General features: G+C 45.9%; 1 protein-coding gene across 2 annotated transcripts in view; it reads left to right on the top strand.

Moving 5' to 3' along the window:
• The window catches only part of P3H2 (prolyl 3-hydroxylase 2), a 70,888-nt gene that overhangs the window by 31,932 nt on the left and 11,527 nt on the right, over positions 1–27,429 (top strand). For both annotated transcript variants that reach the window (XM_005513214.3, XM_065073614.1), the window contains exons 2-4: positions 22,805–22,951; positions 23,865–24,054; positions 26,852–26,983. In XM_005513214.3, coding sequence (XP_005513271.2) covers positions 22,805–22,951; positions 23,865–24,054; positions 26,852–26,983 — 469 coding nt within the window. The remainder of the gene's footprint in view (positions 1–22,804; positions 22,952–23,864; positions 24,055–26,851; positions 26,984–27,429) is intronic.

The raw sequence follows: 27,429 nt of genomic DNA, 5'->3' as shown, positions 1-27,429 counted from the left end.
TTTTTTTTGCAATACCAGTTAAACAACATCTGAGGCTTCAAATTGGAGGGTTATAGTAGAGTAGTGTTCCTTGGTGCATGCAAGAATGGATCTGCACCTGTCTCTGAGCACAATGGAGGGGCATAGTTCCACCCTGTTCTTTTCCAAGAACCCAGTAGTTAACAAATTTGCAGGAAAGAAGGAAATCTACTGTGGCCAAAAATAATTCCTCCTCTGTGACCAAGCAGGAGTGGGGGTCTGGTTGGCCATCACATCATCACTCACACCACTCTTTGGCATGAAACCTGGAAGGCAGATATGCCGTCAGAAGTTTTAGGGATATTTTTTGAAACATGAAGGTACTTTCTGTATCCTACCGGTGGGTTCAGCCTAAGCTGAACTTTACCTGATGTCATCGGACCTGGGAGAAGGGGCAGGAGCGATGTTTCTGGGTTAATGGTGATGTGGGGTGTAGCTGGCTTGCTCCTTCCCTCGCCACAGCATCTCAGCGGGGACAGAAGCTGCTCTCAAAGCACTTTGCTCACCGCCATGGTGACAGCAGCAACATCAGTGCTGTGTGGAGATGGAACACAGCTGCTCCGAGCGGGTGAAAGATGAGAAGGCTCCTGCCATGGCCTCCCCAGGCTTCTTGGCACAAACACTGGAGCCGCTGCCTCAAAGCAGCAAGGGGGGACGAGGGCAGGGGGCGCGGGGAAGCCACGGGCCCATGAGCCAGGACAGGGTTTGCTCAGAGCTGCTCTGTTCCCTTGGAAGGGGCAGCAGGGCAGAGAGGGGAGTCAATATTTCCAGTCTTGGCTTTTAAGCTTTATTTCTGCTGTTTTCAGCAGACTTGTTTTGAGGGAGGAGCTGTAAGGGGGCTGCAAACAATGGCTGCTCACATTTTCCAGCTGTCAGATACTTAATGACATTAACTCCCCAGCCCCCTATTTTTAAAATTTTGTTTTATTTTATTTTTTTTCTCTCTGCACAGCCAGCAGAAGAGCTGCCAGCAGCCAGCTTGACCTGAATCCTGGCCCTGACTGCTGCCCTTCACCTCCCTGCTCTGCTGGGCCACCCTCCAGCAGCAAAGGGGCTGCTTGCTTGTAGGGCATACGGCACCAAACAGCTGAAGGGCGATGGGGGTCCCTGGTCTTTCCCTCCCCTTAAGGAGCTGTAAATGTGGGAGGGAAGTGTCTCCTCCTTGAAAGCAAGGAAATGATTTATGTTGTGTATGGAAAAGGCATCTGTTCTCTGCACAGACTACTGAAAGCAGCAAAAGCCATCCAGTCTTAGCATCAGAGAGCTCACACCTTTGCCAGCTCCATCATCCTGCTCACTCACACCCACTAGTGTCCCTATCTTTAACCCTTTGTAGCCCCCTTCCTGCAAAGGCTGGCAGATTCGCATTGCTCATTCACTGAGCCTCTTCCACCATCCCAGCCCCTGTGATGGTCACTGGGTTCAATCCGAACTCTGACCAGGCTGAAGTTTGTGCCTCACAACCTGGGTGTATCCAGTCATTTTTTTGAGCCCTGCTGGTGCTAGCTTTGGGTTGAAGGGCAGCTGAGCTCAGGAGTGTGCTAAGCCCTGCTGCAGCCCAGTTTGTTCTGTTATTCTTGCGAATTAGCGGACAATTTATACTCAGCCTTTCCTGGGGGTAAAGTTGATGTGGGAGGAGACACTCAGCACAGAGAGGAAAAAGGAAAAATACCTTTGGACTCCATCCAGCTCTTTGAATTCTGTAGCTAAGGTGTATCACACCACCCCTAAACTGATCTTTTCCACCTAGTTTTGACTCCAGGCATACAGTTTGCCCTTGTTATGAACTATGTGTGAAATATAAGTGCACGTAGGTCTGTACAAACATTTTCCACAGTTTGCATGCTGTCACAACATGTCTGCTGCTGTGTATGAGCGCACTTGTGTGCTTAGATTATAAGAGCTCTAAAGCTTTTAGGAAGCTACAGCCTGGGAACATAATCCAGATTTATGGTGTCCTTGTCCCCCACTGCAGGGTACCAGATAGGTATGTGCTCTGTTATGCATGCCGCTTCCCTCTCATCGTGTGTTTTCATGTTTGCACAGGATCTTCAGGAAAAAAAAAAGAAAAAAGCTAATTTAGGAACACTCTAGAGAGTTCCAAAAGGTTGCTTCAATTAATTCTTGGTATCCCTTCATTATTTATTTTTGCTGCCATAGCAGCAGGGTGTCACTAAAGGTCAGTGCTTTAGTATGTTAATCAATGTACAGTCATGTTACCAAACTCTCCCTGGCTTGGAGAGCCCAGGCTGTGTCTGGGCTGTGGGGATGGTGGGACTGGCAGGTGTGGTGAGACAGACCCAGTGCAGGAAAGACAAGGCATCGAAGTCTGGCAAAGTCTAAGCTGTCAGTCTCTGTAGCAGCAAGGGGATGTCTTCTACAGGCTTTGATTTAAGAGCTGAGAGCCTGCTGGTCAGATTCTTGAGCCACGATTCATTATTGGGGTTAAATTCCAGCCAAAAGCATTTTTGCTTCCCTTACACTGAAGAAAGTGCACTTTAATGGCTCTTGGGGGTGGAAAGTGAGGATGTCCTTCCTCCAGCACATAAGAGTGGGTGAGAGGACCATCCAGCTCATGTTTCTCAGGGGCTCTGCTGTAGCTTGGAGGATATACTTGTCAATTTAACAGCAATGCAAAGGAAGGAGCGTGGGAGGATTCCCGTGGGGTGGTGAGTAGGAGTTGATTGTACCTCACAGACCTCCCGATGTGCAAGAGAAAAACTGGATTATTAGGGGTGCTTGAAGGCTGTCGTTCCTGCAGACACCACGTTATTCCAGTCCATTTGACCTGTGGCTTCTCCTTTTTGCACCCTTTCATTTTCTGCTTGACTGCCAATGAAAGCAATATGCTATTTTGATATTATTAGTGGTAGAAAGGCCTAATCAGACCTTTTATTTCCTTGACAATATCTGCCCTGCCTGCTGGGGAGCTGACCCAGCCTGCTTGGCTGGTCATGCAGTGGGGTTTCACAAGGGCTGCAGCACAGCATCCTCCTCTCTTTCCTAATGCTTGTCCCACTTACCAAGCATGAAGGGCTGTGGGAAAAAGTGAGCCTGACTTTGTCATCCCTCTTGCTCTGAACTGACACCTCCTCAGGTTATTCAATTGGCTGTCACATCTCAGCCGTGGGTTGAAACTTGGCAAAGAAGGTGTTTGGGCAAAGTGTGTGTGTGTGGGACAGGACATAATGGATTTTCCTGTAGGAAGCATCCTGGATTCAGGGACATGAGCACAGGAAGACGGGTCAAGTTTGCCTTGGTTGGGATGTGTATCCTGTAACAGCTGTGAATCCTAAAAGCAAGGATCTGCTTACTCCATCAGCTCAAAGCTGGTCCAGGCCCACTCCTATGGCCAAGCCCGCTTTCTTTTCAGCTTACAGACTCAACCCAAGAGACTTGTCTCCATTTCCCAGCAGTCCCTATGACAGCCTTTTACCTTAAAAGCTGTCTGGGAGAATTAATATGAGAGGTTCTGCACTGGAAACTCTGGCTGTGATGCTTAGAGGTGTAATTAATTGTGGTGGTTTATTTTGCATGTTAAACTAGAATTTATACTAGCAAATGCTGGAGTTGTAACATCTGGGTTTATGCTGGGAGCTACGGCAGGTGAGGACACGTGGCACTTCCCAGACCAGAGCTGAGCTTACTCTGCATGCTGTCCTCACTGGTGTTTCTTTCGTTTTGTTTCATCAGCTTTCTAATTTAAGTCTCCCTGTCGCTTCCTCGCTCCAAAACTACTTCTTTGGCAGGGTCGGGAGAGTGAGTCACGGCCGTGGCCCGAGATCCTGCCTCCCGCTTTGGCCAGCAGCACTGCGGCTGGTGCAGAGCAGAGCTGCTGCTGATGCTCCTGTGTGCCTGCTTGGTGCAGGGCTTGGGGGCATTAACCTGGAGCTGGGGGGAGGCTTTGCCGGTGAGAGTAAATTAATAGGTTAATGAGCAAAAGCACTGTTTCCTAACGTGCTGCTTTCAGGGAGAGGGTTCTGTGTGCTTACTTGGTAATTCCAGCAAGCTTTTCCTAAAGGCAGGATGACTCTGAAAAGCAAAACTGTGTGGGAGATGCATCTATGCAGATATCTCTTACATCACGGAAATCTCTAACATGCATTGGAAAGTGAAATGAGTTGTAAACAAAGCTGTTCCTTAGGGAATGAATAGGTTTTGCAGAATTTGTGCTGAGTAGGGGTAGCCTTTCCATGAGGCTGTTAGGGAACATGGGTTTTGTTCTTTCAGCTGATATCTGAGTATGTACCTTGTGCCGAAACCGCTGCTGGAAGCAGAAACTCAGTTCCAGTTGGCAGCGCTGTGAAATTCAAGGTTTCCTGGAGAAATACCTCCTGTTTTCCAGAATGGCAGGATATTTTAGGCCGGTCATCAAGGATTTGGCTCCTGCATCCCATTGCTGAAAAAAAAACAGAGGAAGTAAATATGCAAACTCTTAGAAAAACCGTCAGGCAATTGCGTCGATGAAAATGCAAGTGGCTGCTTCTGATAAGAATGAGAGGGAGAGCAGCAGAAGGGAGGAATGTTTTGTTTCTGGTGCATAGTGTTAAATGCAAACAAAAAGCCCTTCTTAAGGATAAAGGAAACTCTCAGAAGCGCTATAGCCTGCTTGAGACATGCAGAACTTTGTCTACAACCTTGAGGACTTCCAGGCTAGCTTCAAGCGTCACGTGTGCTGGCCAGACAACAATGAACCCTTTGAACACATTTTGGGTCAGAGCACTGTTTTCTTGGAGGGGGAAAGGCAAGGGAGGCTGGTGCTTTGGTCTTGTATCAGCAGCTGTCTGTGGTGAGCCCCAGATGCCTTCTGTGGGTGGCAAGGCTGGTTGTGGCTCCTCTGTACAGGCTGGTTCCTGAGGAACTGAGGTCTCCCACAGCAGTGGATCTTCTGCAGAGCTATTGCTTTGAAAGGCTTGAGGCTCCTCTGCCATAACCCTACAATTCTGAAGACAGCTTTTTAAAATAATGTGGGAGTCCATGAAATTATCCTGCTGCTATGTGTCAGCTGTTGACACAGCAGCATGACAGTATGTCATCACTTATTTCCTGCTTGAGGGATCGTAAAGCTTTCTTGCATGATTCAGCCTCATTTGCTTTCCAAAAGCTAAACTTTATTGTATCCCTCTTGTCCTCACTGTCCTTCTCTTCTAGACATTTTTCTCTGTTACCTTTCCTTAAACTCATTCATGAGCTCTCCAGGTTGAGGCCTTCTTAAAAGCCTTTGGTTGTCTTGGGCATGGGAGAAGGAGTTACCCAGCTTCTTGTACCTGGGGCTGCACTGGCCAGCTGGCAGAGAGGACCACTGTCATCAGAGACATATGTGACAACCTTTCCATGGGAGGGCTGGTGAAGAGGACTGATCTGTGCAGCTATTAGGCAGGTAAATCTGACCTCTTTCCCTGCACAGACTGGGACCAGAAGTGCTTGTGAGCCAGCTGACCTGCTGGGCATGAGAGAAAAGTGTGTGACACAGCATACAAGCATGATGTGGCAATTGCCTTGCAGCCCTGGTTTGAGGCATCCAGGCATGGTGGGCAGCCCTGAGCCAAGCCTGAAGGAGAGTTTGAATCTGGAACTGCAGTGAGGTGCCCACCCCATCCTGCCTGCACACCCGGGCAAAACAAGGTGCACAGGCACAGCTGAGAAGCTCAACTGGGACTCTGGCCCTTCCTGGTGCTTCATTTGAAACATTTCTGTTTTTTCCAGAGGATTTGAAAGCTGCTGCTGCTGTTGGTCTGGTGTAAAATCCAGCCTGGGGTTGCTGGAAAATTGGAGGACAGTGTTGTCCCTCCTGACCCATCACAAGACAGTGCTTTTTCTGCCACCAGTGCCCCATAAATCAGAGCCTTTTCACCTTGCCAGTGCAAGGACAGGTCTCTGTGCAACCAGGAATCAGACATATGGACGGTCTCATGCTAAACCCTTTGGTGAGCTGCTGAAGAAGGAGCTTGGCTCAGGTCTCGTGTCAAGTAGGATGAGGGAGGGAAACGTCTCCAGCTTGTTTGTGGTCTGGCAGTCAGAGAGCTTTCTGCCGCTGACACTGGAAACCATTTTTTTTTTTTAATATGTGCATCATTCCTGGGATGTTTCTGCTGTGTGTGCCTGTGCCGCAGCCTGGCAGTGTGAGCTGAGTGCACTCCACCAGACCTCAAGGGCTTGCGGGTACAGCCCAGGGTTCCCAAACAGGCTCTGGGCTGAGTCCTGCCACGCCACGCTTCGTTGGGCTTTGCAATGTAACTGAGAGACCTGTGCCCTGTTCTCTGCTTCATGGGCTTGCAGAGCAGCTTCAACTTGGGGAGCTGCACATCCCCACACAGGGAGAGGCTCAGGAGCACCCTGTGCTGGGGAGGTGCTCCCAAAGAACAGCAGGGGAGGGATGCTGTCGTCAGAGAAAGCATCTGTAAATAATAACTTGGAGAACTGAATGCAATACTGGTGCTAGCTATGCAGGTTTGCCTATGCCTCCATTTGCCAACCAAGTCACCATTTAGGTCATGCGGATTTTATTCTGTGGACCAAATTTATTTTGGATGGAAAGCTGAATGTTTCCATTGAAGTTACACCTGCAGTGATTTATGTTTTGAATTAGACTCAGCAATGACCAAAACACATTTGTCAGAAGTTCTTAACATTTGTACTTTTTAAAGCATCTTTTTTTCTTTCTTTTTTTAATTTTAGAAGTATGCTTTGCTTTTTTAGCAATATTCTGGGCTGGAAACAGATTAATGTTTTTCCAGTAGCTTCTTGAAATGAACAGCTGTTGTGCACTAAATCAAGCAGAAGGACTTTGTGGGAAATAAGTCCAAAGTTATTCTTTTTAAAAACAAAACCAAAATTAAATGCAATATTATGGTTAGGTGCATGTGCCAGCAGACTAAGTGAGTAAATGAGACAATAGACTTGTGACTTGGTCTTCCGTGTCATATTTAATCCATCAATAGCTGGCTGTAAATTTATGACTAGAACAGAAGTGTTGGAAAGTGGTGCAGCTCCCACACTCTGCAGTGTGGGATGCTCTGAGATGTTGTGAGTGGTGCATGATGGTGTGCGGGGCCTGGGACACCCCCCGTTCACTGCATGGTCTGGGGTGCACCATCGCCTGCTGCACCCAGAACATGGGCTTAGGGTTTTTGGGAAGCCATACCTACTGGTTAGGCTTTCTAGGCTTTGTGGATTATTCAAGCTCAACAAGTGTGCTTTGGATCTTATGGGAGATGAGATATGAAGTTATAGATGATTTCCTGAGTGATGTCTTTTTAAAGTTAATACAGGAATAACCCTGAGCTGTTTCTAGGGGCCTGCCATACCAGAGATGCTGTCTTTGGGCTGAAATGCAAAATGCAAATCTTTCTCACTGGTTGTGGTGGGATTTCTCAGGACTGCTGTTTTCTGCTCCGGTGTGTGGGGAGAGTCCTATGAGATGTCATTGCATCCTGACTACCTCATTGCCTTCTGTGGTTTCTATTTCAATCTCTGCCCCTTTCAGTTGTGGCCCTGGGTCATCTTTAAGCAAGTTAGTGAACCTTTGTGAACCAGAGGATGTTTAGGATCCTTACCCATAAGGTTTATTAATATAGTTAGCCATATTTGCTTTTAAAAATCCCTGCATCAACCTCTCTGTTTCTTTAAGCATTCTATTCTCCATGCCAGCAAAAATCCAGATTTGGTACCAGACAGCAAGAGAGCACCCAGTTTAGTTCTGCTGCCTTAGGGAAACGTTAGAGGCATGGAGTCTGCTAGATGGCAGAGTACCTCTGCCTTCATGTACATCATGTGCTGTCGTTGGAGCTGCTTGCAGGTTTTCTTTCCTAAAAAAAAATAAATAAAAATAAATAAACATTTTGAGGGTTCCTGGTTTTGCAAATTGCTTTTTCAACAAAATGGAAACATTTGCAGAAAGCAAGGGTGAATCAACATCTGGCAATTTCCTCAGCCACCAGGTTTTTTTCTTTCTTGTGGATAAATGCAAAAAAGAATTTAAGTGAAGTCTCTGTGCACATAAAACCCTCACTGTCCAAGTGTGATTGATTAGGGACGCTTGCTATTTTCCTAATTCTCTTACTTAATCTTGGCATCATCCACCTTTTCCGTCTTAGCTATTTCCACTGGAGATGAAACGGTTCTTTGCGAAGGGGCAGGAGACACAGACCCACGTCAGAGGCTCCTCAGACAGACGGGCTGCTGTTCCTCATGGATGGCGGGGGAGCGGGAAGCCACCCCACCCTGGCCGCAGCTCAGGGCAGCAAAGCCCTAGTGAGCCTGACCCTATTTGACTTCTTATTTCTATAAACAGCCTTTTATGGTATTTGCCTTTCAAAGGGGAACTAGGGTGTGGATGGGAACAGTGACAAAGAGCCACTTATAAGGATTGAGTGAGCTCTTGCAAGAGACTGGTGCATAATTTTAAGATCAACAGAAAAATCTTGCAATATCTTAAGCCCTGAAATGTCATCTGAGGTATTTAAATGCTGTCATTCAGCCTCCCAGCAGCCAGGGCCAGAAGGTTCATGCTCCTGTTTAGCAGGGAAACTGAGTCATGGAGGTGCTTAGTGACTAGTAGAAGAATTCTCAGTAAGTCAGAACCGGAGCCAGGAATTAAAAGCAGAAACTCAGACTCCCCTTGGAAGTGCTCAGAAAACATTGGCTTCTGGCAGGAGCATGACTTCATCAGCCATGTCCTCAGCGAGGGCAGACAGCTTCTCATTTTTGCATACTAGAAAACAGTTTTGCCCCAGGTTGCGGGTAATGCCAGGATGACATCAGTGGTGGGGCTGCAGCCGGGATGCAGAACGTGTCAGTGCTGTCAGCAACACCAGCCTGTGCTCAGGGGGTATCCCTGCGACAGGCACTGCTGCCCATGAACGCTGCTGTGTGATATTCCTGTCCGGCTCCCCACAGGCTCTGGGCTGCTGTTCATCCCGCAGTTGCTGGCAGGGCTCCCTCTCCGGCGGGCTGCCATCCTTCCCTGGAGCCGCACCAAGCAGCTGCTTCCCCGTCTCAGCAATGCAATAATGGAATAAACACCTGCGTTGTGCCTACAAGTGACACATGGATTCTTTAGGATGTTGCTTACTGGTGCTGGTGAGAGCTGAGAAATGGAGGAGCCAGTGCTTGGGATAGGAGACCCGTGAGGATCGTCCACCGCTGCGGATGCTTTTAAGCCCTTGACATGAGGAAGGTTGTGCAGGAGTGTCTCTCTACAGGGTTTCCAGCAAGTGGGGCCACAAGGGTGTCAGAAGTTGGAACTGAACATTGAATGTGTTTAAGTTTGTGCAGGTTGTGGCTGACATCCAGCCTGGCTCTATCCATGTCTGTGCCCAGTACAGGAATCTGTGCAGACCAAGTGTTTATCTGCTCAGAAGTAGATATCGGTGTAGTTTGTGTTTGTTCCAGTGGTGAACACAAGTCTCTTTTCTGAAGCCCTGTTCTACAAGCAGCTGTTGCAGATGTCCCTGTGCCTGACCAGCAGACCATGTGGGACGTGGTGTCAGTCCCTGCCCAATGACTGAGCTCTTCCCCCACTGCAAAGCCCTGTGCTTCCAAAAGTGCCACCTGCCAGCCTGAAATGGGAAGACACACATTGCTGAAGGGTCACAGAAGTTGCTATGAGCATGGCAAAGCTGTAGCATCTGGAATTAATATGTGTCAGGCTAAGAGGTGCTTTGCCAAAGCACCACAAGCTTCCAGCACTTCCCTGGCATGCTGGATCTGCAGGGAAGGTCTGGGCAGACATGCCAAAGAAATACAGGCACAGTCTGGCAATCTCCAAGCCATGTGCATTATGTACTGTGGGTTATAAACAAACTGCACCACTGGCAATGTGTTCATGAGAGAAGCCAGAGAGGATGGGGTTACAAAAAAAGTCAGTTCTGTTTCATTCAGGCTGTTTGTTGCTTACAGTTTGGTGCTTGGTCACCAGTGCTGGAGCAATCAATGGGAAGTGCTGGATCTGATGCTCTGGATTAGGAGTCTGAATTAAGAGTCTGGTCTGTGGACTGCTCTTGCCCAGGGTAATAGATTTGTGTCTTATTTCCATCTTTTGGCTGGGAGGAAGGAGAAAGGTGAAGGTACATACTTGTAGGAGAGCAACCCAGAGTCAGAAATGTGGGATGTGCTGCTGATCCACCCTTTGCAGAGGGTATGTTTCTTAGTTGTTCTCAAGGAGAGACACATTCCCTGTTCCTCCTGGGTCACCCCTTTGGCCACACGTGCACTGGCCAAGCTGGGAGCTGACACATCCCACCCATGCCGTTCCACTAACTCTCATGAAGGGAAAACTGCAGCACTGGGAGGGCCCATAGCTCTGCTCTGCCTTCCTGCAGGCTCTTTCCCAAGCCAGGATAATAGGATTAGTGAAACTGCCTGGAAATCTTGGTCAGAGGAAGCACAACCCCTTAGACAAGTCTTCCTCACCTTTTTTCCCCAAGCAGGTTTGCTGTAGGTGGCTCCCACTGCATGCGGCATCTGCAGCTGCTGCTTGGTCACCTGCTGGGGTGAGCGGCAGCTCCTGGGCAGCTGGCAGGGTAAACCCAATGCTGCTGCAGCAGCAGATCTTGTGATTTGCTACTATGGACATTAACACTCCATTACTGTGCATGTGTAGGGGTTCTTTTATACACTAATTAACCAACAGTTTGATTTGATGGTGATATTCTGAGCTCTGTTAACAAGCAAGTGATTGTACATCAACATCCCAGCTGGCCCTGTGTCACAAAGGAGGGATTAGAAAGTGCTGGTCTGTGTGCAGCACATTTGGCAAAGGCTTCTTCATTCCCCCACTGGATCGAATGTCCTGATAAAGAAACAGAGCCGAGGGTTTTTTTTTTTTTCACTCCTTTGAGGAATGGCGTTAGGAGCTGGTGACCCTGGGATCTGGTTCTGATTTGCCATGAGACATCAGACTCCTTACCTGCAAGCTGGGGAAAATGATACCTCTTTGCAGGGCCTCACAAGGCTCAGCTAAGATTAATAAAGGAGGGAGTGGATATGGAATAGCTGTGACATTTTATTGTTATTATTAATGATGCAGAGTGAAGCCAGGGCATCTCTGTGAATAATGTTTGCCTTTTGAGATTTGGCTGCATTTTTTTTTCCCTCCCTTACACTCTACTAATCAGAGCAAAGTTTGACTTTGTAGGAGGAGGGCTCAGAAACCAACATTTTTCAGTGTCTGAAGAAAAAGTGGAGTGTTTCCTGGTGTAATTAGGTCCAGGCTCTCAGGAAATGAAGGCCGTCTAGTTGATAAGTGTTTAGTAATGATTACCAAGCCATGGCTGGGGAAAGTGTGCAAAGTGTTTTCATTTCAGAAGCAGCAAATCTTGCTGAGACTTGTGATGTGTGTGTCATATATGGAGGCAATTGTCCCAGCGGTATGTGGCCTCGCTTGCTGAAGCATGAGCCAAAGTCACTCTGGTGTAACTCTGGAGGAGATGCTGGAGCTGCACCAAGAGCCTGAGCAGCAGCGGATGCTGCCCATAACGTGCCCCTGGGCTGAGTGTTGGAGGTGTCATTCTGGAGACTGGTGTTATTCTTATCTCAAAGCTAGTAATTCCTCTCTCAAATTAGTAACAGCGTTCGTGAAAGCTTGGTGAGCTGGAGTAGGGTAAGAGTCACATTTGCAAGGGTAGAATTGCATCCTCACCAAATGAACTACAAGTTTCTTCAGTAGTGCTGGATAAACTGAAGATGGAAGTGCATGAAGTTCTTCAGCATGCTTTTGTTCCATGTGTCAACCTCAGCTGCAGCAGTTGGAAGCTCTTAGGAAAGAGGACCTCTCCTCCAGAATTTGCAGGGTCAGATTTTGCTGAGAACATGTCTGGCAGACACTATGCTATAAAATCAGAACAGTCCATCTCACGTCAGCTTACTCATTCTGCCTACCAGGAGAGCACCCTTGAGACTTGATGTGCTCTTAGTGTCCTGGATGAGAGGGTAGGCTGTGAGGCCCCTCCCCTGCCCTGTTTCATCTGCCTTCATTTCATAAGATGAATTTTTGTGGGAAAACCCATCCCTGTTTTAATCAGATGGGTTTGAGTTTTAGTGAGACAAATGTTGGAGGAGCCTGAGGAAGTTTGCAGTGCTGCTGCAATGGCTCTTGCATTCCAGGCAGGTAGACATGTGCAGGTGTATTTTGCAGCAGCTCCCATGTCTTCTGAAAACTCTACCAAATGCTAGAGGTAGGTCTTTCTCAGCCACACTTCTACTCTAATGAAAATAGTACACTGAGGTCTTAAAGTCTTCCAAATCCCTTATTTATTGCAGCTTGTGTAAATGTGTTCCAGAAAGGATTACACAGCTCCCTGAAGGATAGGTCTGTCAGTGGCTTTTAAGCACAGTGGTCCAGAGGAAAATCCTGATACAGGACGCCTGTAAGCTGTTGCTTTTGCTGATGATACCCTGTGTGGAAGTGTCACTGTGTACCTGCTACATCCTTACCCTCTGCCCATGAGTGTCCACCCCTGGCCACTGCTGGGGTAAGGCTCCTGAGATACATGAACCTTTGGCCTGAACTAACTTGGCAGCCCATAGTGCTTGCAAGACTTTTCCTTTGCTTTACAGATCAACTGAGATTATGTTGAGGAAATATGGGTGTATTTTTCACTTCCTTCTCTTTCTCTACAAGCATTGCTTCCTTGCAGAAAGTAAATGCAATGACTTGATGCCAGCCCACTAGCAGTGAATCTATCAGATCAGCAGTGAAGTTTCTTTCCAAGGATGGCAGTGTTCTCCAAAGATATGTAAGGCATGAGATCAGCTTGCTTGCCCTTGGCATCAGTCCATTCCACTTGTGGTGAACAGACCCCACCTCTGATTTGTAGATCTTTAATTTTTCCAAAATGCTTGTTGAGTTGGAATGGTGATCTGATGGCTTATTTAATTAAGTGCCCTAATGTCCATCACCATCTGGTCTCCAACCATTCAGCAGTTGTGAGTGATGATCCATTGGTTTATGACTCAAGCCCTGGAAAAAGGTATTCTAGAAACATTGTGTCTGGAAAAAACATGGTAACTAAAACCATTTTCTTGAAGCCTGTCAAAGATTTTGTGTGAGAGGATGTTGCATAGATATGAGTCTGTTTTCTCCTTCAGATTTAAGGTTTGCTTGCTTCTCCCTTTGTTGTCCCATCGTGGCTCAGGGCAGAGGGAGATAACAACCTCTTTCTCAGATGGCACTGTCCTGTTTGCAGGTCACCCTCAGGGCTATGCACTCTGCTTTTCAAACCTTCTGGTATTAATAAAATAAACTGACCATAATCATGGTACCTTCTGTAGGAGATGACTTTCTGTTGCTAGGGGAAGAGGGAGGGAGAGGCTTCAGGCTTGGGACAGGGTTTAGATAAGCCACTTGACAAAACTCTGTTTACATCAAAAACAGGTTGCAAAAAAAGGGCTTATCATTTTATCATCAGATCAGTGTGGTGTTCTGGCTCCAGGATGTTCATGAGTAATCCATGTGTTCTCTCAGAAAGGCGTTTTCTAGGGGCACACGTAGCTGTTTGGGTGATGTTGAGTAACAGCAGACAAGCATATGCATTTTCACGCAGGAAACTTTGGCTCTCAAAGGGCATTCAGCAGCTCATTATGCCTGACTTTTTTTAAAGGTGCTGAGCCATTGCTAAACCCTGGAAAGAGAGGAAAGTTTCTGCTGTAAGAATTTTTCTGTTTGTTTCAGATTTTTCTGTTGCGTTTTTCTTAAGTGTTTTGGTAATTACTTCTATAGAGACGTCAAGGTGGAGACAGCTTGGTTAGGAGTCTGCACCAGTGCCTGATGGTATCAACCAGTGAAGCTCGACTAGTTGCAATGCCCAGGGAGGCAGCATGCTAGAGAAAAATCACATCTGAACCGTAAAGCTGCTGCTCTACGGGACTCAGAGAGGGATGATACATAAAAGCAGGAAAAACGCAGAATCCGGGAGACAAAGAATATGTGACAGTTCTGCTATTTTTGGGTTTAGTCTCTGACTTGCACTGCTGTGTTCTTGCACACACATTGGAGAAGTGCTATCAGTCCTTTCCAGGCAGAAGTACTGATGGCCAGAAGTTTGCTGGAATAAGCTGCTTTGCCTTATTCTTGTAGGCACATGGATGGCATCAGGCACAGTCCCCATGTTATTCACCATCACTTGTGCAGTGTTTGTTAATCAGTTCAATCACAAGAGTGTAACTCTTATCCCCTAATTGGAAGAGGAGGTTGTGTGTCGCTGTTGTTTTAATGAAATAGTTTACTGATTGGAAGTCTTTTGATAGAGACATGCTGCAATGTGCATTGGCCTTCATCCTCCTTAGAATAAACGCTGCTGTTTGTATCCATAACGATGACTCTATGTTGTGGATTATACTTGTGCAAAAGCACCGTTCAGTGATCCTCTGCCAAGCATCCCCCATTCTATCTCTGTTTCATGACTTTAGTTCTTTCATCACAGATGAGTTTGCTTTGTTTCTGTCCCAAATTGAATGCCTTTGGCTTCCTGAGGTTGGAAGACTTTGTGGAAATGTAGAATATTGTTATGTTCCCGTGGCATCTCTACTGGTAGAGAGGGAATGTCCTGCCTGCCTGTGACTCATGCTTACATGATGCACCCCCCAGTGCTTTCAACAGCCTCCCAAGTTTGTTTTGTTCTGTTTTTTCCCCTAAAAGTAGGTGAACAGTTTTAGCCTTAATCAGATTGAAGCATTCCAGCCTTGACCTTCCTCCCTTCGCAGACAAAGGGCTTCCTCGCTCCTTGCCAGCAGGGTTAGCAACATTCACCTCTCTCCTACCAGGTATTTCTGAGACTCTCTGCAGGGGACCACCTGCTTCTCTGTCAATATATCAAATGAAAGCTCATTATTCATCTAACAGGCTGTGGCCAATGGGATTCTTGCTGGTGGTCCATGAGGAGGGGATAGTCACCTACTGCTTGTTTCCAGCTGCTCAATTTCATTAGCTTAAAACGCGTGGACTAATCCTTGGCTGATACATTACCAAGTGTGCAATGACTGGGGCTGCCACAGGAATGCTATGACAATAGGAGGAAAGACATGAATGGGAACCTCTGGAAAGCCTGGCTGGCTTTAGACCCCCCCACCTTTTAGTATCTAGCTCTGCTTGTTGCCATTAGTGGATGTGTTGCTTCTCCCATGCTACTTATATCCAGGGGCCACTGGCTCATCTCTAATTATCTGATGGAGGAAAACTGGGATGTAGGAGCCTCATGGCTAACCATCTGCACAGATTGCTGAAGGCTGAGTACACCCCACCTTTTCCACAGAAAATTATAAGGGAAGCTCTTACTTAGCCTTCAGATTGTGCTAGCATCCTTAGAAATAGCAAAGGAGCCCATTTCTAGACAGAGATGGCTTTTGGAGGAGCTGCTTAGAGCCCTCCTGTGGTCCAGGGTGTAGGCTGCTTTGCATCACAGACTAGCAGTGTGGTTCTGTGTTTGCAGCTGGAGGGAGGGGGACAACTGGCCAGCTCTCTGCTGATAGAAGGCACTTTTATTTTCCTTTGTAGAGAGTAGTGTTCTGAAATCCAGGTACTGTCTGTGATCACAGCTGTCGTGTGCTGACATGAAGGAAAGAATCCCATCTACAAGGGGTTTCTTGCTTAAGCTTTAAAAAGCCAGTTCTAGGGGTATTTTTTGGTGTTTGTTTGTTTTCCGGTTGTGGTGTGGTCGTTTTCTTGTTTATTTTGCCAAAAGGGCCCACACCGCATATTCTAGGAATTTTTCCCTGTTGAAAATGTTTCACACACAACTTAGCTGTCATTAGAGTAAGTTACACAGAACTGAGTGTTTACACAGGACAAAATCTGGCTCCGAGTGTTTTTCACAATCAGATGGGAGGTTCAGTAAACACAAACACAGTTCCCATCGCTTCCTCCACGGATGAATCCTACAATGCCTCAATGTGTTTGAGATTTATGTGGGAAGAGTCCTTCCTGCTGGGAAGTGGTTTTGTAAGTCACTTGCTATTGAGTAATTCCCTGCTCCTTGTGCAGCATTTGTTACCCCACGTGCACACAGAAGCACACAATGCACAGCCAGAAATGTGTGAAAATCCTCATCCTTACATGCCTGGGAATAGTTTAAGAGTAGCGTGTCAGGGAGGAAAGAAAGTGTCTCAGTTTAATTTGCTTTCTCAATACCAAAATGACCTTTTCAGACAGGGGGTGCAGTCTGCTTGGCTTATACATGTGTACACTTAAGTAAAATACTGCCAGCATGGCCCAAGTGAGAGATTCATTAGGAAATCTGATTTCCCTCTTGGTTAATTGAAAAAAAAGTTGTTCCATGAAGAATATTTAGGTGGTTTGTTCTGTTTAGTTTTAAATTTCCAAGTTTCTGCCACTTTCAGGAGACTAATTCAATGTCTAGTCAGCTCTTTCGACCATGTACCTACCAATCTGCGTATGTTTGTGTACTGAAAAATTGCTTGTTGGAATAACAAAAGAACCCAAATCCTTCCTAAGTTTCCTTTCTCATGATAACTTTTCTCTGAGCCAATTCTCCAAATTTCTTCTGTTTTGGATTTGGGTCTACCAGAGAACTGGTGAGCAGCAGCACACAGTGAGGTGGGATGGGGTGATCTGAGGGGAACTGTCCAAAGAACATTAGAGGTTTTCTGCATTTTGAAAATGGAGAAGACCTCTGAAAATATGCATGTGGAGCCTCCAGGGAAGGCATCGCTACTGCCGCCCATAACACTAGTAGCAAGGAGAAGGGACCAATCCTACTTACCTTGAGTTGGAATACAAGGAACGGGTGAACTCTTTGGAGAGCAGGGGATGGCGTGTTAATGAACTCAAATGCTGCTTCACATCTCCGTCACTTGGTACCTATTCCCTACTCTTGGCTAAGGCCCTCTTCTGCCATATGCTTGCCTTGCTTTCTGATTTTAGTGTTTCTGAGGGGTCAGTGGGTGCTGTTGTTGGTTGCAGGCGGCTCAAGCATCTTTCTGTGAATGTGGGATCCCATCGGCAGAGGGAAATTTTCCTGATTAAATTCTCTGGAGAATTTCTTCCTTCTCTGTTTGCAATAATAAAATAGTTGAGGCGAGGTCACATGCTATTTATAGCCATTTCACTTCTACTTGCTTCTACTCACCGAAGCAGTAAGCTCTGCACAGACACAACGAGATTAATCCTTCATGACACTGAACCTTTTATTTCCCTTGTTATCTGTGCTTACTGACTCCAGAGCCTCCCTCCTCTGCAGAGCCCAGTGCACTAAGCCTTTGATACAACACAGCAGCATTGGAGCTATGGAAAAGTTTAGAAAAACAATATCTGTTCAGCAAACCAAGAGCTGTCTGAAGGTTTGGGACTTTGCTTTCTAGGTCAGCCAAATGACTGAGATTTTTTCTCACAAGCTCCATGCCAGGCTCATGCACTCAGCAACTGATGGAGGTTATGTGCAGGTAGATCCAATCTTGGCACAGCAAGAAGTGCTGTGGTTTTGATGGATCTTACACATTTTCCAGTGTATAAGCCTTCCTTCTCTTCCCCTCTCCAAAAAGTTTCAATTCAAACTATGTCTTACATGCTGAAGATACTTTAATATAGAAACAGGCTGGATTACAACAGTTGTGTGAATGCGTGACAGTTGCCAATACCTGATAATATGTTCAATGAAATGGGAACTCATTGTCAATAATAGTCTGAGGTCTTGATTATACCATGTCTTGTGACCCCACGTCTCCAGCAGTCAGAATAGATATTGCTTTGGCTATACTCTCTCTAAAATCCTTTGACTTTTGGAGCTCTTTTTATCCTTGTTTTTGTCATGAAAACTGCAGGGTCAGCTGGGAGCACCTGAGCACCTGTAGATCTTCTGGCCACAGCTGCTTCCCTCCCATAAACAGCACTATGTCAGTGTTAACATAAGCAAAGTGGCGCTGGTACGGTGTACCATGCCCCCGGCTGCAAGAACAGACTGTAAATCTGTGCAATGTTCCTCTCACAGACCTGGCACGATGCCTGTTCCACTTTGTTATCCCCACTGCCAAGCACCAGGGAGCAAACTTGAAGGACTAAAAAGTGTAGGGTCATTGTAGCTAAAACCACGGTGTGGCTGTGTGGTGTATCCCCTAGGGAAGGGGCCAGGGGCTTGTGCAAGCTTGTTTTGCATCTTGGCACGAGGGAAACTTTGGTCAGAATTCATTCATCTCCAAATAGCGAGGGCAAGTGTGAATTCAGAGCACGTGCCTGCAAGTGGGGCTGAGCCAGGCTGAGCTGTTTTCAGGTGGGCATTAGCGATGAGGTGAATCCTGGTTTTCTCTTTGAGAGACACAGCAGCTGAAGTGATGATAAAATCAAACAGCAAGTTAGACATATTCCAGTGTGACAGTTTGTTTCCTTACCATGGCAAGTTGGTGACAGTGGCCTTATAGATACAAATTAGATTGCTCAACATGGAGTTTGCTGGCTGACATGTGATTTTACAGCTACAAGAATGATGATGAACTATTAAGAGACTGTAAATGTTATATTACGCTTCATCATGCAGCCTATGAAAGCACCACAAAGGATTTTTCAACTGTTATAAATGAGAATTGGCATCAATTGTATAGTGATGCTCAAGATATTCACTCAAGGTCCTTTCTCCAGCCCATGTTTGGTCCTGTCTAATGCTCTGATTAAAACTGCCTTCCTAATTCAAGCCACTACTGCAGATTGGAAGTGGCAGTCCATTGAAGTCCAGGCCAGCACAGTCCCAGATGGGAATGAAACTGAGCATTTGCAATTTGCAGAAATTCTTTAATCTGGGATTTTGCCGCTTAAAATAATATTTCTGTTTTTCTGTAAAATGAAACACTCTTAACATTCAAATGAGGAAAACAAATATTTTTCAGCATCAAAACCCAGAAGCACTTGAATGTTGTGTTTTCCCCTTCTTGGCTCTAGCTGTTGGCATGGTAAGATCAAAATGGACAGGGTGTTCCCAGGGCTCTTTCAGCGCTCATGTTCTGATTTTGTGTGTCCTCTCTGGCCAATATACACAGGGTTTGGTGCAAGGCTGCAGCGATTGTCCAGCGATCTCATTCCAGTGGGGTGAACAAGCGGACCTTAGAGCATATACTAAGGTTGTGCTTTTACAGTTGTCATTTTTTCCTTGCTGATTTTTACTCAGTGCTGGTTGCACAAAGATCAAAATCTCCTTGTGTTTCATGCTCTCATATGCTTATGGTCCCTGGACCGCTTGCCATCTAAATAAACAAAGTTATTACCCTGTGGGAGAAACACTATTATTTTTATTGTTATTCATTTAAAACAATGGAAAATCAGGCACAAAGAAAACAAAATGTTTTTTTCCAATGACTGCACAGTGAGATTGAGACAGGGCCAGGAACTGGGTCCAGGTGTCCTGAGTCCCAGCCCAGACCTTTAAACACCAAAATATCCTGCTCCTTGTGAATTCAGAGTGTTTTGGCAAAGGTTTCCCCAGAGTGTTTCATAATTAATGTCAGTGCTAGTCTCTGAACATGTCTTACCAGTTAGGAATTTGCTTTTATATACACACAGCCACTTAAAAACTCCCCAAAACTTAGCAGCTGTTGGCTTCTTTGTGTTACTTGTATGTTTCTAAGGCAAATATGGGACATGATAAATTGAAAAATGTTGAGTTGAAATGTTTTACTTTGAGTCCACTTAGCAAAATACAAAGGTCACCTCTGCTGCAAAGAGCCAGTAGGACTAGACACAGTATGAACCTTTTTTTCAAGCGTGGAAAAGGGATTTTCTGTTGTGTCTAGAAATCAGACTCTTCCTATCTTACAGGGATGGATTTTATCCAGGAACAACTAAACCCATCCTAGGATCTGTGACAATTTTTGACAGCTTTCTGAAGAGAATGTCCAACAACAGACTATTGCAATGTATCTCAAAGGACCAGTTCCCTGGCTGAGATGCATTTGGTCCCTTTTAAGTTTGCACAAGCAGGATGCTGCCTGTGAATAGAAATCTGTGGTATGTAAGAACGTGGTTCTCCTGAGCAGCTCAAATAGTGGCTTAATGGCAGCCCTCTGGATCAGGTCAGTAGCTAATGTGTCTCCAGCAAACCTCTTGCCCCATCTCCACCTCTCTAATTACCAGCTGCAGCAGCAGTCCCACCTACAAACAACATGACCTGAAAATTGCCATCATGAGATGCTCTAGTTGGTCCTTTATCCTGTATCAGATGCTGCCCAGCTGTGATGAGCTTTTCCAGGATGGGATTATGTTCAGACAAGCTTTTTCAGGATGGGATGCATGTTTCTGAATATGAATGTCTCTTTTTTTTTTTTAAAAAAAAAAAAAAAAGTAAAAGATTTCTACACTGAAGGGGTTTGGGGCTTTTTGTGCTGTCCTCAATAAAAATTTCTTGCAGTCATTTTGCTCACCTGCGGGGAAGCCAAGGGATTATTCTGTAGAGTGATGTCCTTAGGAAAACTCAAAGTGAAAGACTAGAGTAGACATTATTTTTGCAGTAAAAGCTGGCTTCACATCATACACTGTCAGCACAGAGCTAATCCTGAAAAACTTCTGAAGTTTACACAAAGCAAATTATTTGTGTTTCTGTGAGCACTGCAGCACAGCGGTGCTTTGCTGTTCAAAGGGCAGATCTGGGGAGTGGTCTGAGATGCCATCTGACCAGAGTTTTCATCTTCCTTTTGGAGGTATTCACGCATGCTTCTTCGGCCAGCTCTGCCCTGGCTTTTCTAGGAACCACACAAGCAATTTTGGCTGTGCTGGAGCAGCAGAGAGGGTTTAGGAGAGTGCTCGCCTGGTGTGGCTCTGGCTGGCAGCAATGGCTGGGCTTTTCTTCCAAAAGGTCTTCATATATCCAGGCACCTGCTTTCAAAACATCTCCATGCTCCAGCAAGCAACATGGGAACGTGTCCGGAATGGCTCATCTGATGTAAGAATGCCAATTTCACAAATCCTCTGGTAGTTTTGGGTGTCTGCTCCCATTCAGCGTCTCCCTCTCAGAATCACTCAGGCATCCCTGACAAACTCAGCCAGTGATTTCCAACAGCCGTGATGTCTCCACTTGCCACCAGTTTGACTCAGGGTAGCCCCTTTGTTTGCTCTGCAGACTGTGTTTGCACTCCTACTTATCTAAACAGCCCCAGAGCACAGATGAAAGCAATGGGTGCTTCTCTGGGGGATTCACTGTGTGCTGGGAGGTTCAGCGTGTGTCTCAGTGTACTCTGCATCATCCTGCATCCCTCACCTTTAAGCTGGGCTCCCAATTACCATTATCTATCTATCTCTCTCTCTCTCTCTCTATCTATCTATCTATCTATCTATCTATCCTGTTTTTTTAATGTCAAAATTGTTTTCAGCAGCTTGCTGCACTTTCTAATTCCACCTTGTTTTGAGGAAAAGCCAAATGAAACCTGTTACAGCATTTGCCACTTGGAAATTGTGTTTGAGCATGGAGATTCAAGGGGCACTGACTGCTTCCTTTGCAGCTAAATCACACTCCCTCTTCACCATTGGCAAAGGTTACCTTACAAAAATAATGCGTGTCTTCACCCTGTATTTGCCTTAGTCTTGCCAAGCTTTATGTGCAGTAGGAAAGGAGGCATCATCCTGCCTGTTAAACAACTGGAGTATTTTATTAATGCTGTCAGACAGCTCGGCTTTCAAAATAGGAGCAGATTTGTCAAATGATTTGGTGTGGGCTCGGTGTTTCCAGGGGGACTCTCCTTACCCAGCTGAATTGAAGCTGTTGCTCTTGCCCTTGCCCTGCTCTTGTTCCCACTCAGAGCAGCGTTTGACATAAAAAAAAGTCTTTACGCCATGCTGTTGGTGCAACTGAGTGACCTGCACAAATCCTTTGCCTTTTTTTCCCTTAGTATTTCCCCACAAAACTTTCTTAAGCAACATATGCGAAATTGCCATAGGATGTATGTACTGAGGGGCATCCCTCGAGGAGAAGCCCCCATGATTTCATCCAGATATCAATCCCACTAGATTCAGCAGGAGTTCATGTGCTATTGGATGCGCAGGTGGTTGAAAACACATTTGTCAAGGTAACAAGCAACCTGCGGACAGGGTATTGTCAGTTCAGCCACATCTCTGAAGATAATCGTATGTCAGGGGTGACCTGTTAGGTCATGCAGATGTTTCACCTGAACATCTGTCCTTCTCCCTGTACTCCTGGAAGCAGCTGTAGGTGTGTTTAGCGCTAGAATTTCTGTTTGTTTACGAGGCTTTCTCCAGGGTAAAACTACTGTCCAGTCTCAGTTCTGAATCTCTGAATCTGAACTGACTTGTTAAAACTCTTCATATCGCTGCTACTATCAGCAGAGTCTGGCCTTTTGCAGCTGTGCACAGCTGACCTTAATAAATGGTCCTGAGTCCCCATTTACAAGCAGAAGCCCTTAGCCTGGTTGTAGCTCAGCCTCCAAGGCTTGTAGAGAGAGCAGTCTCAGCACCTGCTTTCCCCTCCTATCTCTGTCTCATATCTCATGAGAGCATCTCTCAGCGTGGTGCTGTGCAGGTGGTTGGAGTGGCTGAGTTCAGAGGATGTGCAGCTGGAAAACAAGCTGGACCATGTCACCAATAGACCACATTGCAAACAGATAAATTACCTGTCTGGTTCTCAGGAACTCCAGCTCTTCTGATTTCCCTTGCACTGGGCTTTCTTCTCACTTCAGCTGCTTTCTTTAGCCTCTCCATTCAGGTTTTCCTTGGTTATGCCATCATTGCCCAGTCCAGTGATGTCAAAGGGGTGTCAGGGGTACAGGTGTCAGAGTGTACTGCATAAAATGCTGTGTTCACTGTCCTACATCACCAATTTGTGGTCTTATCTTGTTACAGATGAACAAGCTGGAGGAGGCAGCAAATGCAGCTCACACCTTCTTCATGGCAAACCCTGAGCACATGGAGATACAGCAGGACATTGAGAACTACAAAACCACAGCAGGAAAAGTTAGCTTGGTTGACCGGGAGGCCAGGCAGCACATGGTGAGTCTGAGCTAAAGAAGTGCCCGGGTTAAATGTCACGCAGCGTGGAGAGAAGAGATTTAGGAGGCCAAGAGAGCATCATCTATGAATGGGGGGATTCTTGACAAGGTTTGTATTACAATATAGCAAAACAAACTCTCAGTACTCTTCTTTAAAGCAAGCCAGCTCCTGCTTTTTGAAGGCACCCTCTGGTCTTTATTTGATGGCTACATCCCCAACCCGGTTCCTCTCTTCAGGGAACCCTGGGGTCACCTGTGGCTGTGAACACCCACCAGCAGGCAGCTTTGATGGATGCCTCCTTGGACACCGACAGACAGATCTTGGCTTCTGTGTGTTTCTTTTGAGCTGGGTTGTCCCACCTGGGCAGGGTACACGCACATGAGTGACTGCTGGTGAGGGTGCAGGGTGGCAGGCAGAAGAGTGACAGCTCTTCCCACCTTCTCAAAGTGAAAGGCCAACACAAATGCTAGGGCCACCCCCAACTTTCTGGTTTCACAAGACACGAGGAAGGAGAAGTGGCAATTTGGTGTAATTAGCAGAGGTTCTAAGACAGATTTGCCTAGGTCATGTGCAGTCTTTGCCCTTAGCACTCAGCACTGGTGGACAGGAGGGCTAAAACAGGGAAAAGGAGCAGTTTGTCACATAATGCATAATCCAACAGTGGCACTGAGCGTGCCCTAAGTATGGAGGACTTCTGCATTTATGCAGGTTTACAAGGTTCCAAAAGTCCATTGATGGCTTAAATGTGGTTTAGCACAACCACTTACATCTGGTAGGTACCAGGGGAGGTTGTTATGCCCCTGCCTGCTCGTACCTTTTATTGAAAATCACCTGCAGGTGGCAAGGGCAGGATGCTGTGGTCCAAGCAGCATAGATTGCTCACAGTCTTGTCTTCTGCATATCTACTTTGCAGGAGGACTACAGTGCTGGGGTAAGGCACTACGACAAGGAGGAGTATGAGCTTGCCATTGACTTACTGGAGCGTGCGTTGGAAGGGTACTACTCTGAGGATGCAGATTGCCAGATCATGTGTGAGGGACCACAGAAATTTGAGGAGCATGAGTATCTGGAATATAAGGCTGGTCTCTATGAAGCTATTGCAGGTGAGATCTTTTTGTGTCTTTAGGGCTCTCACTCTTGGCCCTGCAATGTTTTCAATTATTGAGTTTGGGCCTTTGGCTGGAATTGGTGAAGTGTCTTCCCTTCCATCACTGGTCCTGGTGAGTCACACTGCAGGAGGCACTTGTAAGGCCAGAAGATGTAAATGCAGAGCACAGGGAACTAGAACCTCTTATTTTGGTCCTGAATGGAAGCTGCTCTGGAAGAATTGCCTTACCAGATGTGTGGAGCATTTTCAGATTTCTGTAATAGCTGGAAGTATACGTGCTTTAACATAAACTGCCTCCATTTCCCCCTGTACACAGTCTCATGTACCTCACTGGAATATAGACATTGCTGGGCCCTGTTTATATTTTCTCTTTTTTTCAGTGCATATGAAGAGAGCAGCTGAGTCCTCTTGGCCATGCTCCAGATGGTCAGGAAAGTTGCCAGAAAGGCTCAGAACGTAGATTTTTCTCCCTGTCCAAAGGGATGGATTTGTCATTAGTGGAGGCCCACCTAATTATGATCTTCATTGAAATCTCTAGAGATAACTGAACATTGTGAAGTAATCTTCACATTTGCATGTGTGGCTCTGAGCCAGAGGGGATTAAAATAGTTCATTCTCAGTAGAAATGAGATTACATTTAATTAGTTGTAAAAGAAAGAAGAGCAATAAATTAAGGTTTGTTTGGTGACAGAAATCTTATTTATCTGCTCATGATCTTGGAGTTGCATCAAGCTCTGGAGTTTTGCTTCTTGTGTGAAAAATACTTCATTCAGATGCAGATTGTTTTTCGGTTTTGCGTAATTCTGTTTCTGTAAAGACAGGAAATCTAGTTAAAATGACCAAGATGAGAAACCACCAACATACTGGATGAGAAGTTGCCTTTGTTGGCTTTATTCACCCATGCAAAAAAAAACAAAAAGAGAAATGTTGTAAGGGTTGACTTGGTACCGGTATAGCTGTCAGCTGCTCATGTCTGCTTTTAAAGCTGTGAACAGGGCACCAATGGCCATTTCAAGCCCTCCAAGAGAGCAGCCTTCAGTGGCAAAGGAGACCAACCTTCCTTCTTACTGAAAGCTGCTGCTCATCGAACAGGTTTTGGTCTTTGTTAAATTATCTTTGTGCTGTGCAAATCAAGTGCAGCCCCAGTGAGCAGAGAAGGTGTTTCTATGCTGGGCCATGAGGAACACAGATGTGGTCATGGTGTGGTGGTCACCCAGCACATCACCTGGGAAGGAGAACAAGCCAAATGGTCTCTGCAAGTGGTGTGCCTGAGAATAACAACTCCAAAAGCCAGGGTTGTTCAGACAGCCAAAGAAACAGGGAGGTGAGGGCACACAGTGGCAAATAATCTGCATAGTGTAACTGCTTTCCTATAGGGAATTGATGGAATGTTTGTTATGGGACAGGTTAATCCAGTCATTACCCCCAGACCAAGGATGCACAGCCTTAGATGTTTCAGCAGGGAGTGGGAACACTAATACACTGAGAAAAGAGAGCTTAAGTTTCTTCAAAACTGATTTCTTTTTTCAGTCCCCGGGTGGATTGCTGTGCTGCTGTGTGGGGCTGAAATGCTCTCACCTCTCCACTCTAGGGACAGATGCATTTCAGTGGATTGATTGCAGTTTATATAGCCTGTTTTTAGGGCACCCTGACAGTACCAAGAAAAAGCAGTACTTCTCAGTGATGAATTAACCCAGATCTAGGATGCTTAAGTAGGTTTAAATTACAACAAAATTATTTATGTCCCTTTCCTTCTTTCTTTCCTTAATGTAATACCCTGGATATGTATGGTAAATCAGATAACTACCCAGACTACCTGCCCAGAGCAAATGGGAACTGTTTTGAGTTTCCACTTGATTTCATCACCAATTCCTCAGGCTGATTTTTTGGCAGCTCTGAGAAATGCTTTGGTAGCTGAGCACATGGGTTTTTTTCCAAGCCTGTGTTTGTTTCTTAAAGTTTTTAGTGGTGTACAGAGACAGAGAAAGTGAGTAGATTTGTAAGTATATTGCAGCAAAGGCTCCAAACTGGAATCAGATGTCACCATTGGCTTCAAAATTGTACAGCTGATACAATGCCTATATTGTGGACTCCCACCAATTAAGAAACCTTGCTAATGGCAGATGTTTACCACTTGCTTGCATTTCCCTGGGAGATATCTTGTCTTTGAGAAGCAGCAAACATGGCAATTTTGCAGCCAATATTTGGACCTTACACCTTTTGGTCACACAGCGCAGGCACCTTGCTCAGCTGTGCTTGAAATCTGTACCATCCCCTCTTGCCTACACCTCCCTGTGCCCTCAGGAGCTTTTTTGCTGCAGAAAGGAGGGGATTAAAGATGAGCTGAAGGGAGGCAGTTTGGAGGTGAATTTGATGTGGCAGCACGTGTGCCCACTCTGCCTTCACATCTCCACTTGTTTTGTGGGTGTCCTCCCCTTTGGTTTGGCTCTTGGGGTTGAAGAGCTACCTGCCACTTGCATGTCCCTGCACCCATCTGGCTTTCCTGGGCAGAAGCAGCAGCTCCCAACACACTGAAAAGATGCTCAAGCTCCCCCTGCAGTTTGACAGAAGGACAAAGGCATTTCTCAAGGGAGGCAAAAACATGACTGCAACTCTCCATTTGCTTTGAGAGGATCATGAGCTTTTTCTCTGGGTGCACAGTAGCTTGCTGGACCAGAACAGTGTGAGTTGCATGTCCTTCAGTTGGGGAGATTTAGCCTCTATCTGTCCTTGTCTCAGCACCATCACTGTCTTTCTCAGTTCAGACCATTTTCTTCTTCTTTTCTTGGCAGATCACTACATGCAAGTCCTGGCTTGCAAACATGACTGTGTCCGAGAACTTGCCACACGGTCAGGCCGTATCTCACCAATTGAAAATTTCCTTCCCCTCCATTATGACTACTTGCAGTTTGCCTATTACAGAGGTAAGGGCTGTCTTTATGTTCCTCATAATGTTGCTGGGTTTTGTTACATTTTGTACACGTTTGAACTGCTTCATGTGGAAATCAGGATATTTCCACATGTCTGTGCTACTGTGATCCAGTGACATGGTCTGAAATAGTCAGGAAGAAAAGGACATTGGAAATTGTCTCTTCAAAAGTCCTTTTCCTTTCAGGTTGACTGAAATGCAATTAAGTATTTTTGTAAAAGTGTTTTAAATCATCAGTCATGTTTTAAAAGCCCAGCCTTTAGCTTAAACATTATTATTCTTTAAATCATGCTTATTTTTATGGCACTTTCATTTGCCTTTTGCTATTAAAGTTCTGGGGATTTATATGTTTCTCATTTTCTGAAACCAACTGGTATATTTTCTTCAGGTACAGGTACACAAGTTAGCTTAAGCTTATCTCGAGATGACAATTTTTGCTAA

Source organism: Columba livia, chromosome 9, assembly GCF_036013475.1.
Source record: "Columba livia isolate bColLiv1 breed racing homer chromosome 9, bColLiv1.pat.W.v2, whole genome shotgun sequence".
NCBI lineage: Eukaryota > Metazoa > Chordata > Aves > Columbiformes > Columbidae > Columba > Columba livia.
Note: the sequence above shows the minus strand (reverse complement) of the source record. Positions and strands in the feature narration are given on the sequence as shown.